This window comes from Ursus americanus, chromosome 19, assembly GCF_024610735.1.
Source record: "Ursus americanus isolate L20-20 chromosome 19, mUrsAme1.1.p, whole genome shotgun sequence".
NCBI classification, from domain to species: Eukaryota; Metazoa; Chordata; class Mammalia; order Carnivora; family Ursidae; genus Ursus; species Ursus americanus.
In genome coordinates this window covers 884,006-899,815 of record NC_142145.1, presented here as the reverse complement: position 1 = coordinate 899,815, position 15,810 = coordinate 884,006, and the positions used below count along the sequence as shown (strand labels likewise).

At 40.9% G+C, this 15,810-nt stretch overlaps 1 protein-coding gene across 2 annotated transcripts in view; it reads left to right on the top strand.

Annotated features, from left to right (window-relative positions):
* ATP9B (ATPase phospholipid transporting 9B) overlaps positions 1-15,810 on the top strand; it is a 256,636-nt gene that overhangs the window by 109,509 nt on the left and 131,317 nt on the right. For both annotated transcript variants that reach the window (XM_087869720.1, XM_045790301.2), the window contains one exon: positions 5,734-5,814. In XM_087869720.1, coding sequence (XP_087725846.1) covers positions 5,734-5,814 — 81 coding nt within the window. The remainder of the gene's footprint in view (positions 1-5,733; positions 5,815-15,810) is intronic.

The following is a 15,810-nucleotide window of genomic DNA, read 5'->3' as shown; positions in this document are numbered from 1 at the left end:
TGCATTTCTTCCATAGTTGCTAGAGCTCATAATATACATTTAACTAAAAGTGTTGTGAAAAGTTAAAATTGTGTCACTTGATGTAAAATGAAAGAACCTTGTCATTGGATGGGTCCATTTACCCTACCTGTCCTTTATGCTGAAAGCGTATTGTGCCCTTTTTGTATGCATCTATGTTTATATGCATTCATATACTTTTTACATGCAGTATATCTGCATATGAACTGTTCCAGTGTTTTGTCTGTATTTTAAGGAAAAATTAAGTGGAAAAACAGGGTTTATTAGTTTTGTTCCTCACCATTCCTTCCTAAAGACTGAATTTGTACTGGATAATATTTCCCTTCAGTCTAAAGAATTTCCGTTATCGTTTATTGTAGTGTATGTCTGCCAATAGTGAATTCTCATTCTTGTTTATCTGAAAATATCTTTATTTCACTTGTTTTTGTGAAGGATATTTTTGCTGAATATTGAATTCTTGGATGACGGATTTTTTTCCCCCATAGCCCTCTATTTTGTTCCACTGTCTCCTGCTTCCGTTATTTCTAATGAGAAATCAGTGTTATTTTGATAATTGTTCCCTGCATGTAATATGTATTTTTCTCTGGGTATTTTGGAGATTTCTCTTTGGCTTTTTAGCAATGTTACTTTGGGTTTTCTTTTCCTTCCTTCCTTCCTTCCTTTCTTCCTTCCTTTTTAAAATTTTATTTGTCTAGGTGTTTTCTAGGCTTCATGCATCTGTCTGGGCTGTCAACATATTTTGCATATTTTTAGTTATTATTTCTTCAAATAGTTTTACTTCCCCATTCTTTCTCCACTCCTTCCAGGAACCCAATCGTAAGCATGTTAGATCTCTTGATACCCTGTCAGTGGTGCTGCAGCCATATCCTTTCCGAAATCTTTTTTCTTTGTGTCTTCAGATTCATTATCTCTTGATTTTTTTTCAAGTTCACTGACTCTGTTCTGTCATCTCCAATCTGCTGTTAAGTTCATCTAATAACTTTATTTCAGATACTGTATTTTTTTAATTCTAGAATTTCCATTTGGTTCTTTTTCCTTAAATATGTATTTTTTTCTGTGCTCTGGTTTCCCATTGTTTATTCTTTCGGAGAATATTTTCCTTTAATTCTTCGAGGTGTTAAAATTGCTTTGAAATTCTCATCTCTTAATTCTGATATCTGGTCATCTCCAAAATTAGTCTTTATTGATTGAATTCTTGCCTGAATGTGGATCTTATGTTCTTATGTCTTCATATGTCTAGAAGTTTGGATGGTGTCTTCTGCATTTCTAATGATACATTGTAGACACTCTGGATTGGCTTATGTTCTTCTGAAGAGTACTGTTTTTCTGTTTGGTTTTGTTCTACTTGGCAGTTCACTGGTCTGAAGTCGAACTCCGAGCTCTGTCTTCCCTGCAGTTGGGGTCTTTGTTCACTTCTGTCAGCTGGGCTGCTGGAAACCCACCCCTCATGTGGGTCATGTGGGGTCGGGGTGAGAGGATGCCAGAGTTAGAGCCCCTCTGAGGCACTCTCCCACCTTAGGTCTCCATCTCCCCCATCGCTCTTCAGCTGCTGTGGTTACCCTGTCTTTGGCTTTTGGGTCTTCATGCCTTCAAGTCTGTGATTTTCTAAGTGTGGTAGCCACGCTAAAACATTTGTTCTGAGGCAAAACCAAAATAAAACAGATAACAAAAAATGAAAATGAGAGCTATAAAAATGGTGAAGTCTCTGTTTTGGGGGATCTTCGAGACCACCCCCAGTTTTAATGATTCCCTAGGAAGACCCCTCCCCCCCCCCTGGACTCAGCACATAGTCCTCCTTATGACCATGATTTATTCGAGCGTCGGGACTCGGGGCACAGCCAAGTGAAAGGCACTGGGGTGAATCTGGAGGAAACGAGGCGCAAGATTCCGGAGCCCCTCCCAGTGGACTTCCACAGGATGTGCTGCACACCCCCAGCAGCACATAATGAGAACACAAGTGAGATGGTGCCTACCAGGGAAGCGCAGGAGAGACTCATGGAGGCATTCCTCTGTCTGGCACATGCCAAGGTGCCAGACTCTCAGAAGGAACCAGATGTTTGGTATAAAGCACACTGATTGAATAAATCGTTCAGGCACAGTGAGTCTTTCTTATCTGGGAATGGTGGGAACGCTCCTGAAATCCACGTCTCTAGACCCCACCCAAGGGCCGGCCTTTCTTGGGAGCAGGCCTTTCTCAAGTCTGTGCTTCTGTTTTTGTACAGCCCACTGCTTTGGCCAAGGTGTCTTTACAGGAGAAGTGCTAGCAGTATTGTTGTTTTAGGACCTCAACCAGCTGGGTGAGACCAATCTGCATGCCTTTTGCCAGGCCTGCCCTTTAGAGGCCCTGGCCAGAGCCCATGAAGTTAGTACCATTCACCACAAAGTCCAAGTGAGAAATCCCAGCTGCCGGATGTGCTCTAGGCCTGGCAGCCCCTTTGAATCTCAAATGCCAATCACTGGCAGCAGGAGGGTTTCCTGCTGGTCTGGAGAGCCTGCCGACAATTGTGAGAAGCAAGGGTGACCACCTTCTTCTGCTCCTCCCCAGTGTTGTGCCACCAGGAGTCCTCACGTTTTCTGCCCAGACTTTCAGCTGAAAGGGTTTTATGCAAGAAGCACAAAGCATTTGGAGTGCCTGGTTGCTGAGTCGGTTGAGTGCCTGAGTCTTGGTTTCAGCTCAGGTCATGAGATTGAGGGGTCGAGGGATCTCAGGGTCATGAGATCGAGCCCCACTTCAGGCTCTATGCTCAGTGGGGAGTCTGCTCTCTGTCTCTCAAATAAATAAATCTTTTCTTTAAAAAAGCACAAAGCATTTTTTACAGGAAATTATTTTTTTCTTTAGAGAAAGAGAGATAGTGTGTGCGTGGGGTAGGAGGAGAGGGGCAGAAGAAGCAGGAGAGAGAGAATCTTAAGCAGGCTCCATGCCCAGCATGGAGCCCAATGTGAGGCTTGATCTCATGACCCTGAGATCATGACCTGAGCCGAAATCAAGAGTCAGACTCTTAAGAGACTGAGCCACTGAGGCTCCCATACAGTAAAATATTTTTATACAACTTAATCCTGAAGACACATCATGTTTAGGAATTGGTCAAGAGGAAATCTGAATCTTCAAACCATTTCAAAATGGCTTTACATACCCCACCACCCCCACCACTGCTTTGTCCCCATCATTTATCTGGGGGAATGGTCCACAAGAGATCATTTAACTTTCTGGGGCAACAGCACTTACTAATCAAACTACCTTACTCTAAGGTGCATCCGTGGGGGAGGTGAGGGAAGTGGGCTCAGGCACGTGGTCCACTGATGCAAACTGCAGTTGATCTGGAATGCCAACCAGAAGTTAACAGCAGCCAGACTCTCCCGAGACAGAAGGGGGTGTGTCACCAGGATGGTATGGGCCTCCCTCTTGCAGCTTTGGGCAGGGGTCACATGCTGGTACCCATAGCATCTTGATTTCATATGGCCCATCAGAGCGTGGGCCCTTGATCGTGGGCAGCTTGATGCAGGTAACCCAGATGGCCCAGCCAGCATCCAGGCTGTTTTAATGGTTAATGTCCCTCCAAGGGGTGTGGATTCTTGCACCTGTTGCAGGTCCCAGCTCTGTTTGTGAGCCTGTTCCTGCATTCAGCTTGGTGCTCATTGTGCCATGATTGAAATAGCACTGGCAGACTGCGTCAGGTCCAGCTTAGAGTCAAGTGCAGGCATTTGGGGTCTGTGAGTCCAGGGTTCCAAATGATGTGACTTCCAGGCCATGTTGTGAGAGCTGTGCTGCAGACGCCACATCAGGCCTGCTCCAAGGAGGGCTTGAGGGCAGGGTAGAGATTGGGGGGCCGCCTGTCTCTCAGCACACGTGGGAAGCCCACCCTATTCAGACACCAGCTTGGCCTGCCATCCATGGCTTTTACCTTGCTGTGCAGTGAGCTTGAGTCTGACGAGTTCTTGTTTAAGTGGCTGCTTTTCTCTTTTTCCATTAGTTTTTTCAGTAGTCACTAGATTGTTGTATCAAACCTGCATTTGTATTACAGAATTTACCTTAAACTTAGACGTCTCTTATCACTTTCCAGTTGAGCATCTTCAGTTATCTTCAGGTGTACCTGATGCCTGTTGTTAACATGTAGATTCCTAACGGAATGGAAGAGGAATCCTAGTCTTTCTTCAGAGGTCAGCAGAGAGGCTGAAACTGTGGTCAGCATGGAGGCCAGGGCATTGTGGCTTCAGGGTCCTGGGGGCAGGCTGGCAGTGGCCCTGGCGAGGAGCATGGAGCGGGCTGGAGTTCTTTACCTCCTCGTTGATGTGGGTCTTGTTTAAATTTCAGGCCTGTAGTAAGGACAGATTTCTTGAACTTCTGTATAGCCTTGTGCTTGTCCAGCTTTCTGATAGCCAATTAAGAATATATTTTTTAAAAACAACTGAAATATCAAGAGCTAAAAGACTTCTAATAGTTTACTCTGAAAGGCTCCAGTGTAAATAATCTCCATCCGTGGATGTAACTCACCCACTTGGAATATTACTTGTGTCTACATGAATCAGTTTGAAAAATACAGGAGCATATTTAGATTATAACAAATTTAGTAGGTCGCTCTACATCCACGTGATCACTCGCATCCTCCCTGTGTGAACTCAGGTGCGCTTCCTACCTGTGTGCTTTGGAGCTTTGTCTCCTAATGTCAGTTACACGCTGGCGCGTTAGGGTGTGTGGGATCACCATACAGAAGAAATGCAAAGTCACTCTTCCGTGGGCTGGTTAGTGGACAGTGCAGTCAGAATCCCATGTGGGCGTTGGTGTTGCTGAAGTCCACACAGACGAGGAACTTTCCAGTATTATAAATTCTTTGTGATCTCCTGGTAAAGATAATCATGCACCTTTAAAAAATTAAAATTTGTTATCAATACATTTTCACTTATAACATTATTTTAATAAAATTATATAGTTTCAGAAACTAAAATTTCTAAATTGGCAGACGTACTTTTATAAATGTCTTAAAATAAGTTATTGTGCTTAAATGTCATCTCTGGAGACTTATTGTTTAAGCATTTGCTGTTTCCCGTGAGTGGGGTGACCTAAACCACTTTTTTTCCACTTTGAAGCTAGTTCTGGGAAAATTGCTGTGATGCGTGATTAGTTTAAAGCCTTCCCATACAATTTTATAAATACAGATCGTGGGGATGTGGTTCAGGCACATGGGAGAAATGCAATATGTTCATGGCTTTAAGGAAGTCAGTTGTTTATAGCAAATACAGTAGCGGTGAGAAGAAAAACATGGAAGTAAATTTAGGAATTTGCTGAATTGTTTTATAGAACGTATGCAGAATTGTGAGGATTACTTAAATCCCACTAAATTCTTGGGTACCCGTGTAACTTGTGAATACTCATACACAGTATAACAAAACCCCACAAAGTCTATCTCCACCTTTAAACTTGGAATCTGGGACAGCCCGGGCAACATGGAGTTTTTGAGCATCTCCCAAGTGCTCGACACACACCTGTCATTAAGCGATAGTCAGTTAGAACCAAGAGAAATTGCCACACCTCTGTTGAACTTAAAAATTATTTCCCTTAGTTATCTTCCATCCTAACATACTGTTGGGACACAAAATATAGGAAAACCAATCATCGCTTTTGGTAAATAACATATGAAAAATCTTAGTTGGTGATTGAAAAATTCAAGTAATTTTGTGTAATTATGATGTAATTAATTCAGATATTCTGTATTCCAGGACCTTTTCTCAATCAGTGCTTATGTTTATGCTCAGAAGCCACAACTGGATATTCATAGTTTTGAAGGCACATTTACCAGGGTAAGTTAAATCTTTTGTTAAATACTAGTGTATTCATTGTTTATAGAAGTTAAAAACAATAAACCTTAAATTTGAATAAATGAAAACAGAAGCTTTGAACTGAAAAGGGGAAGCCTAGAGAATGTTTCAGGTTCTTAAATTTTCCCGCATGCGATCTCTCTGTGGGATATACTCAGTACAGTGCTTTTGTTTAGCAGATTTACTCTGGAAAAGGTCCTTCTCCCTGAGAATATTAGGAGTCGGTAAGATGAAGTACTTTGACTATTTCAGTGTGAGTTTGGGCAGTAGTTAATACACTGTGATACCCACACCGTCTCCTGAATCATAGGGACTGGACGGCTGGTGCCTGCTCGCGCACGCGTGTACGCTTCCTTTGATTCCTTGGTGATCCTGGTGTTCTGCTGTAGCTTGAAGCCCCTTCTCCCCGATGACTCCCCCGTCGGATTTGGAGGACTCAGAACTTTTGATTTTATCAGCTTAGACTAGGCTTTATAATACTACTTAAGGGGTTTTAGTATACGACTATAGTTTACTTCTAATTGCTACAGGTTTCTCTTGGTGTAGTCTGCTGCGTTTCTCTCTTGTTCACGTACCGGGATTAGCGAGCAGTTGTCATCATTTGAGAAAGCACTTGCTAATGCCAGATAATGAGCAGATTATGGGGATGTAAAAATGAGGATGCCTGTGGAGGAGATGGTCATTGGTCATTGCTTTGTAACTTTATTTTTACGAGTGCTTCAGTAACAGCATGTTCAAGGTGTTCATGGAAACAGATGAGGGAGATGCGGCAGTGTATAATGAGTTCTGGAGAAAACCAAGATCTTTATATGTTTTTGTAAAAATATTTATGAAAAAAGCATCTTCTAATTAAAGACAATTTAGCATATTTGATAAAAAGCCTTACCAGAGGGCTTCCTTAGTACGATAAGTTAAGAGTTATTAACTTAGAGGGCAGCTGGGTGGCTCAGGTCATGATCCTAGGGTCCTGGGATCAAGTCCCGCATCAGACAGCCTGCTTCTTCCTCTCCCTCTGCCTGCTGCTCTGCCTGCTTGTGTTTTCTCTCTTTCTCAAATAAATGGATAAAATCTTTGGAAAAAAAAGTTATTAACTTAGCCACTCTTAATATTTTGGAATATTATTTGCTTCCTTTCTGTTTCACAGATTTATATTGCTTATCACTTGCTAAGAGTTAGAAATGTCTGCTAGACAATGTGTGGAATCCCACTGAAGTCAGTGCGAGGGAGCAAGAGTGTGGCTGAACACAGCCAGGCTGCAAAGCACAGTTCACACAGTGCGTGACTGAGCATGGGACAGTGTGTGACTTGTGTGCGTGGCTGAGTGTGTGAGACTGTGTGTGAGTTAGCGTGCAGGTGTGGGGGAAGGGTAGCCAGGCTCCATCCTGAAGGTCTTGTCAGAGGAAGGAAGAAGCCGTTTAAGGATTTTCAGCTTAGACGAGAGAGATTGTAATAATTGATGTATGTAAAAGAGTCCTCTAGACTTCTGGTTTGCTTGGGATGTAGGCAGTCACCTGAATTTGCTGCCATCCCCACTGCCTCCCCAAACTGTACAGGCCAGGTGTGGGAGTAGCTTGGGCTGCCTGTAGGTCACGCACGCAGCACGCACGGGAGAGAGAAAACACTGTGAGCTCCAGTTTCTGTAAGTGAGGAAAAGTGTTCCACAGGGCACAGGCCCCTCCGGAGCCAGGAGAGGAGGACACAAGGAGTTTGTCTCGGGATTTGGACCTGATCGAGGCCCTGGAGTTCACTGAACCTCCATCGACCTCGTGTGAATTACTGCACGTTCTTGATCGGTGCTGTCCAGCTGCCCGGCCTTCCAAGGCCTCCGTTTGCTATTGCTAACAAGATTTTATTTCACTCCTCTTAAATACATACTCATAGTGGGTTCTGGAGTATTTAAGGAGAAAGAGCTTTATTTTCGTGTACATCTTTCAAAAAGGAGGAAAGGAAAAACCATGCTGAATAACTGGTTTTGTAACCGGAAAGTGGAATTCGTCAGTTTAGTTCCGGGAGTATGAAGTGAGCATTTAAAGAAGTAGTGTGCGTATATTCCTTTTCTAGAATATGAACCTCAGAGGGGAGAATACATGTTGTATAACAGCATAAGTAAGTAAATCAGAATCAGAACAAATTAATTCAGGTGTCCTGTGGCAATACATGTATTATGTATTTTAAGTATGCACATGGTGAATAATGTCTGCTTCTGCCTAACCCTAACCTCAGCTGCTCACTATGTGACATTCCGAGTAATATAAATGATTCATATTATTATTATTGATAGAATTGATTTGCTTATTGTTCAGGACCTAGCAGTTCTCCTTGAAGTTTAGAGTTTAAAACTGTAGCTAGTTTTGAAATATTAGCAATGTTCGTGGGCCTTTAACATTGCCTTCCCATTTAATGTTCTTTATATGCACTTTCTGCTGTCGTTTCTTCTGCAAATCACAGCACACTCATCATTGTTCAGATCTTTTCCAATCAAAATACTCCCTTTCTAAAAAGCAAACCTCTATTTGTTAAGTGCAGTGCACTATTGAGAAAACAGCTTTAAATGGTGACATTTTGCTTTCTCCCTCCCCAGAGCAAATTTCATCTTTGCAAACTGTGTAACATTAAAGAGAAGGAAACCCAGAGACAAAGTTCCTTAGAGATAATTTCTTTCCCATCTTCCCAGTCTTTATTCTGTACTATATGAGATTGGTAAAGAGCTATCTTTTACAATAATTTTCTTGATATTAGAAAAAGTTTGATGTTTAAAGTCCATCATTGTTATTACAGAATTGAAAAGTGTGCAGATACTGTGTGTTCTTCAACACATAATTGTGCTAGAAATAGACAAAATGAATTCACATGATTAAATAGTTGTAAAAAAGGAATGGGAGAACCAACTTAAGTTTCTAAAATGAAATTGAATTGAATCTTTTATTTGTAGTTTAGAAAGCCTTGTAATATGTGTATATTTACATATTTTCAAATATTTTATTTATTTATTTTAGAGAAAGAGAGAGCACAAGGGGGGTGGTGGGGGAAGAGCAGAAGGAGAGGGAAAGAATCTCAAGCAGCTCCCCACTGAGTGCAGAGCCAGACGTGGGGCTCCATCTCACGGCCCTGAGATGATGACCTGAGCTGAAATCAAGAGTCGGATGCTTAATCAACTGAGCCACCCAGGCGCCCTCATGTATATTTTTGATGCCTTATTTTCTTGGAGTTTGACACAGTGGGAAAATGTTGTACTAAAGGATATGCGTGCATTAGTAATGTTTAAATGTCCATGTATAGGGACCCCTAGGAAGAGTTTCAGACTCATAAAATCACTCATTTGTACTTTTGTGGTCACGTGGTGATGGGCAGCTGCAGGCAGGTTGGCCTAAAGGAGTGCTTCAAAGGCGTGCCGCCGAAATAGGACAGCTTACAACAACAGCAGACCCTGGCTTCATGCGGAGTGCAAAGATAAGGGGCACTGGAAAGTAGAGGGGGAGCTCCACGTGTTTCTACTCTTTGATTTATTCACTTCCTGGGCAGGTGTGGGCGCCTGTGCTGTGCGAGGCGCTCAGAAGGTCTAGCTCAACACCATAGTTACATAGCTCACAGTCTGGGGGGCGGGTAGAGAAGCATGGAAATTGCCCCAATACATGAAAATAATTCAGTTCATATTAGAGAATCATTTAGTTTGTTTCATACTTTAAATGATAAGTGTGTGTGTCACACTTATCTGGCAGGATTTTTTCAGATTATATACTCCGTTTGCTAGGTTGTGGCTGTAACTCCTAGATTAACATACAATTGAAATATAAGCCATGTGTACCGTATTTGGGAAATAGAAGTGAGTTTACATAGATTGTTCTGTCTGTCCAACAGTGTCTGTCAGAGTTGGATTCTAAGAGCTTCTCTCAGTGCATCAGAAATGAGACAGTTCAGTTCAGGTATAAATAAATTCAAGTACAAAACAGTTGACGTATAGAGGGCTTCTGTATTGTAAAGACTCCAGTGACGGTGTGTTAGCTGCTTTCCGGGAGCTGGATCTGATGCCAGCGGTGTTCTAAGACTTGTAAGGATGTGATTGCCACTGGTGTAAAGCTGTATAAAATGCAGTGGTTAAAAGTACTACAAAGTGTGATAGTCTTATCCTTCTGATGGAAACACTAATGTTACTCTTTTGACTCTTCTTTCAAGTTGTTTTCCATTAACACATTTTTATTGGGATAGTGTAAGCCTGATGTTTTTTTTTTTTTTACTTAAGAAATACTTTTCCTTAGTATTTTGTATATCGATGGAGTTGCGTGATTATCGGTAGGTTTTCCAGCTAAACCTAGGAAATGCAGCAAGGTGTGTAGCGTATTTTACCTGACAACTGTAACTGGAGCAGTAACTTCGGGGAGACTGTAAGATGAAAAAGAAAACGTGAGTGTCTCCAGAAGCAGGGCGTGGGCCGACGAGGCAGGCGGCTTCCATGGCCCATAGATCCCTGTAATCACGGGCCATCTGTGGGGGCGCCTGGGTGGCTCAGTCGTTAAGCGTCGACCTTCAGCTCAGGGCGTGATCCCGGCGTTCTGGGATCGAGCCCCGCATCAGGCTCTTCTGTGGGGAGCCTGCTTCTTCCTCTCCCCCTCCCCCTGCTTGTGTTCCCTCTGACGCTGGCTGTCTCTCTGTCAAGTAAATAAATAAATAAAAATCTTAAAAAAAAAAAAAAAAAGGCCATCTGTGGAGCTCCTGGATTCTAACACCCAGTCTAAGAACTGTATTTGGAGACTTCTTTTTCTTTTCTGTTCTTTGATACCATTGCACCTCTGCCCGCCCGTGTGTGTGCCTGTGGCGCACTGTGTGTCATCGTGTGTGTCCCTTGTTGGCTCTTGTACTAGACCAGTGGCGACTGTGGTGAAAGGAGGTCTCAGCTCTGCTCGTGGCATCAGTTTCTAACACGGGCTGTGGGCTGTGCTTAGGTACCGGGTACCTGTTGGAAAGAGTAGAATGAACTCTCCTCTTCCCACAGGATGTACCTGAGGCGCAGTTAAATTAAATCCCCTCTCCGCTCTTAAAATGGGTTGATTTTTAAGAAACAGCACTCACCTGTGTTTTGAACACTGAATGACATTGCCTGTCTCATCTGTCGAGTGGTAGCTCTTTTTTTAGGGTGCACTGATGGCATTGTGAGGGCAGATGGGTGTGGTCCGAAGACTTAACTGCTGACCGACCAGTGCTCGGAATGCAAGAGGCTGAGCAGTGGCCGCCCCTGCTGCCCCACGTCCACCGGCAGCTATGTGCCAAGCCCTTCCCTTGAATTCAGTTTAAATTATAACATTGCACCTGATCAATATTTACAATACTAGGGGAAATATTTGGAAACTTGTCTGGATTGGTTTAGATTAGTTGTGCCTCACAAGTAAATCAGAGAACCAAATATCTAGCAAGTATCCAAGTATTCAGCAAAATGGCCAGAATTTATATCATTTGAAAATTATCCGATGACGGCGCCTGGGTGGCTCAGTCGGTGAGGTGTCTGCCTTCGGCTCAGGTCATGATCCCAGGGTGCTGGGATCAAGTTCTGCATTAGGTTCCCTGCTCAGTGGGGAATCTGCTTCTCCCTTTGCCCTTCACCCTGCTTGTGCTCTCTCTCACATGCTCGCTCTCTCTCTCAAAATCTTCAAAAAAAAGAAAAGGAAATGGTTTGATGAGTGAACGGAAGGAAAATGCCAGTAGCACAGACCTCTGTTTCTTACACACATGTTAGAAAATTTCAGTTTCTTTCCTCCTTTCCAAGTTACTTTTATTTCTCTGTGACCTTAAAATACAATTCTCCATGGAGGGGGCATTATAGAGGAGAGAGTCATGCCAGGACAGTGAAGGGTTTGGTACCTCATAGACACTTAGAGGCAATATGCCTCCACACTTAAAATCTTTCCTGGGTTACTTCCAGGGGCAGAGCTCCGGGCTTTTGTAATTCTCTGTTCTAGAAACACTCCATAACCAAAATTGCAAGATGCTGTGTAGACGATGACTTCAGATCAAGGTGAAAAGTTCCCAGATTTGAAATACTTTTGTGTTTAAACACACACGTTACAATCTAAAGACAAAACTAGAGTGTGCGTTATTGATTGCTGTTGTGATAGTGACGTGTGGCCGTGCTTGAGATCCGTAAACAGTAGTTCGTGACATACAGCTTATCTGTGAGCTTTTTTTAATGAAAAGTACCTAGTGTAATAATAATTTTAAAGAAAAATACAAATGTTGCCTTTATAGAGGTAGGTACAGTTATGTATTAGTTTTAAAATATTCAGATACACTTTTTTCTCCCGTGAATGTATATATATATGTACATTTGAAAAGCATAATCCTTGTCCTTAGTGAAAGGCAAGGAGAGGATATTGATACTCTATAATAGCTACTAAGTAGAGGTTGATGGGTTAATTTATAATTTATCTGTGATAATATTTTATACTTTTCCAGGAATGCTGTGGTGTTATTAAGTTACATATTGGAAGATACAATTTTAGTTTGCTGCCTGAAAAAATTAGAACATATAGTGGTTTAATGCAAATATAAAACTATTTTATTTATGTTAGAGTTAAATATCTTAAAAATGAATTGATTAAAGGCATTCTTTCCACTTATAATTTCATTTAAAAAAATATTCCCATAATCTTTGTAATTTTTTTCATTTTGTTATGGTAAAATACACATAGCATAAAATTTACCATCTTAAACATTTTTAAGTGTGTAGTGCAGTGGCAATAAGTACATTCATTATGTTGTGCGGGAATCACCACTGTCCACCTCCGTACCGGTTCATCTCCTAAAACTGAAACTCTGCCCCAGTTAAACACTCACTCCCCCTACTGGTCCCTCCAGCCCTTGGCAAGCACCATTCTCCTTTCTGTCTCCGAGATTTTTTTGGCTAAGTACCTCACGTAACTAGAATCATGCAGTGTTTGTCTTATTGCAATTGGCTTGTTTTACTTGGCACCATGTCCTCAGGGATTATCTGTGTAGTAGCAGGTGTAGTAGACTCAGTAATATTCCATTAGATGGATAGGCCACATTTGGCCTGTCCATTCATCCATCCATGGGACATTGGGTTACTTCCACGTTGTAGCTATCATGAATAATTCTGCTACCAACGTGGATGTACAAATATCTCTTCCAGACCCTCCTTTCCGTTTTGGGGGGTCTGTACCCAGAAGTGGAATTTCTGGATCAAATCCTAATTCTGCTTTCAATTTTTGGGGACCCGCCATACCGTTTTCCACAGCGGCTGCACCATTTTACATTCCCACCAACAGTGCACAGGGGTCCTGTGTCTCCACATCCTCCATTTTCGGTTTTTCTGACTGTTGCCGTCCTCATGAGTGTGCGGTGGAACCTCATTGTGGTTTTGTTTGCAGTTTCCTAATGATTAGTGATATTGAGCATCTTTTCATGTCTTTTTTGGCCATTTGTATATCTTTGGAGAAATGTCTCTTCAAGTCTTTTTCCCCTTTTTTAACGTTTTTTTGGTGGTGGTAGTGGTGAGTTTCAGGAGTTCTCTTTATATTCTGGGTGTTAATCCCTTGTCAGATCTATGATTTGCAGATATTTTCTCCCATTCTGTGGGTTGTCTTTTTACTCTGGATAGTGTCTTTTGATACACACAATTTAAAATTTTCATGAAGTTCAATTTGTCTGTTCTTTCTCTTGCTGCCTCTGCCTTTGGTGTCACATCCAAGAAATCACTGCCAAATCCAGTGCCTTGAAGCTTTTGTCCTATGTTTTCTTCTAAGGGTTTGGTTGTTTTACGTCTTACATTTAGGTCTGTGATCCATTTTGAGTTATTTTTGTATGTGGTATTAGGGAAGGGTAACTTCATTGTTTTGCATGTGGATATCCAGTTTTCCCGGCATCATTAGTTGAAAGACCCTTTTCCCCGGTTTAAGGTCTTGGCACCCTCATCAAAAATTATTTAACCATATATGAAAGTGTTTGTTTCTGGGCTCTTCATTTTATTCCATTGGTCTGTATGTCTGTCTTTATGCCAGCACCACACCATTCTGATTACTGTAGATTTGTAGTAAGTTTTAAAATCAAGAAGTATGATTCTTCCAGTTTTGTTTTTTTGTTCCTCCAAGACTGTTTTGGATATTGGGATCCTTTGAGATTCCATATGAATTTTAAGAGGGTTTTTCTGTTTCTGCAGAAAATGTCATTGGGATTTTGATAAAGGATTGCATTGAATCTGCAGATCACTTTGGGAAGTCTTGACATTTTAACAATATTAAGTGTTTATTTTTTAATCACAAAAGCGTATGGAATCTTTGCTTTTTCTGCATCAGTTCAGATGATCATGTGGATTTTTTTCTTCATTCTGTTAATGTAATTTATTACATTGATTGGCGTACATGTTGAACCAACCTTGCATTCTGCTTGGTCATAGTGTATAATCCTTCTAATATTTTGCTAAATTCTCTTTGCTAGTATTACAAGATTTTGGCATCAGTGATCATAAAGGATGTTGATCTTTAGTTTATTTTTCTTGTCATGTCTTTGGCTTTGGTATCGGTTGTGCCAGGTTTATAGAGTGAGTTAGGAGATGTCCCTTCTCTTTAATTTTTCGGAATAGTTTGAGAAGGATTGATGTTAGTTTTTCTTTGCATTTTTGGTAGATTTCACCAGTGAAGTCATTGGATCCAGGGCTTTTCTCCATCAGATTTTTTATTATTGATTCAAACTCTTAACTAGATACAGGTCTATTCAGATTTCATATTTCTTCATGATTAGTCTTAGTAGGTTTTGTGTTTCTAGAAAGTCATCCATTCTTCCAGTTTCTTGGTTCCTTTTTATTTCTGTTGAAGTGTAGTGATTTTCCTACTTTGGTTTCTGAATTTAGTAATTTGGGTCTTCTTTTTTTTTCTTAGTCCAACTAGCTAAACGTTGGCCAGTTTTGTCGATGTTTTCAAAGAACGAACTTCTGCTTTCATTCACTTTTAGGATTGTTTTCCTGTTCTTTATTTCATTTGTCTTTGCTCTACTCTTTATTTTTTCCTTTTTTCAGCTAGCTTTAGGTTTAGATTAGTCTTCTTTTTCTAGTTCCAAAGTTGTAAAGTTAGGTCATCAATTTGAGATCTTTCCTCTTTTTTAATATAAGCATTTATAGCTATAAATTTCCCCCTTAGCACCACTTATGTTGCACCTCACAAGTTTTTGTAAGTTGTGCTTTCATTATCATTTGTCTCTAAGTATCTTTTAATTTCCTTTGTGATTTCTTCATAATCCATTGGTTGTTTAAAAGTGTTTAATTTCCACAATTTTGTGAATTTTCTGTTATTGATTTCTAACTTTATCTCATGGTTGGAGTAGTTACTTTGTATGATGATCTGTTGGGGCTTAATTTGTAACATAAGGTCTATCCTGGGAAATGTGCCATGTGCACTTGAGACGAATGTGTATGCTGTTTTTGGGTGGAGTGTTCTGTTTGTCTATTAGATCTAGTTGGCTTATTTTGCTAAGTTTTCTTTGTACTTAGTTCTGTCTGGTTGTTCTAGCCATAATTGTGAGTGGAATATTAAGGTCTCTGTTACTGTTGAGCTATCTCTCCCTTAAATTCTGTCAGTTTTTGCTTCATATATTTTTATAGATTTTCATTAGATGCACAGTTGTTTGTAATCCTATCTTCCTGCCTTATTGAACATTTAATTAATATATAATTTCTCTTGGAACCTCTTTTGGTGTAACATTTAATTTGTCTGATATTAGTATAGCCACACCTGCTCACTTTGTTTACTATTCTCATGGAATATCTCTTCCCGTAGTTTCACTTGCAACCTCTCTGTCTTTGGATCTAAAGTGAGTCTCAGCATCTAAACAGTATATACTTGGATCATGTATTTTTATCCATTGTGCCAGTCTCTATCTTTTGATTGTTGAGTTTAACCCATTGATACATTTTTTTAAAGATTTTTTTTATTTATTTGACAGAGAGAGAGACAGCCAGCGAGAGAGAGAACACAG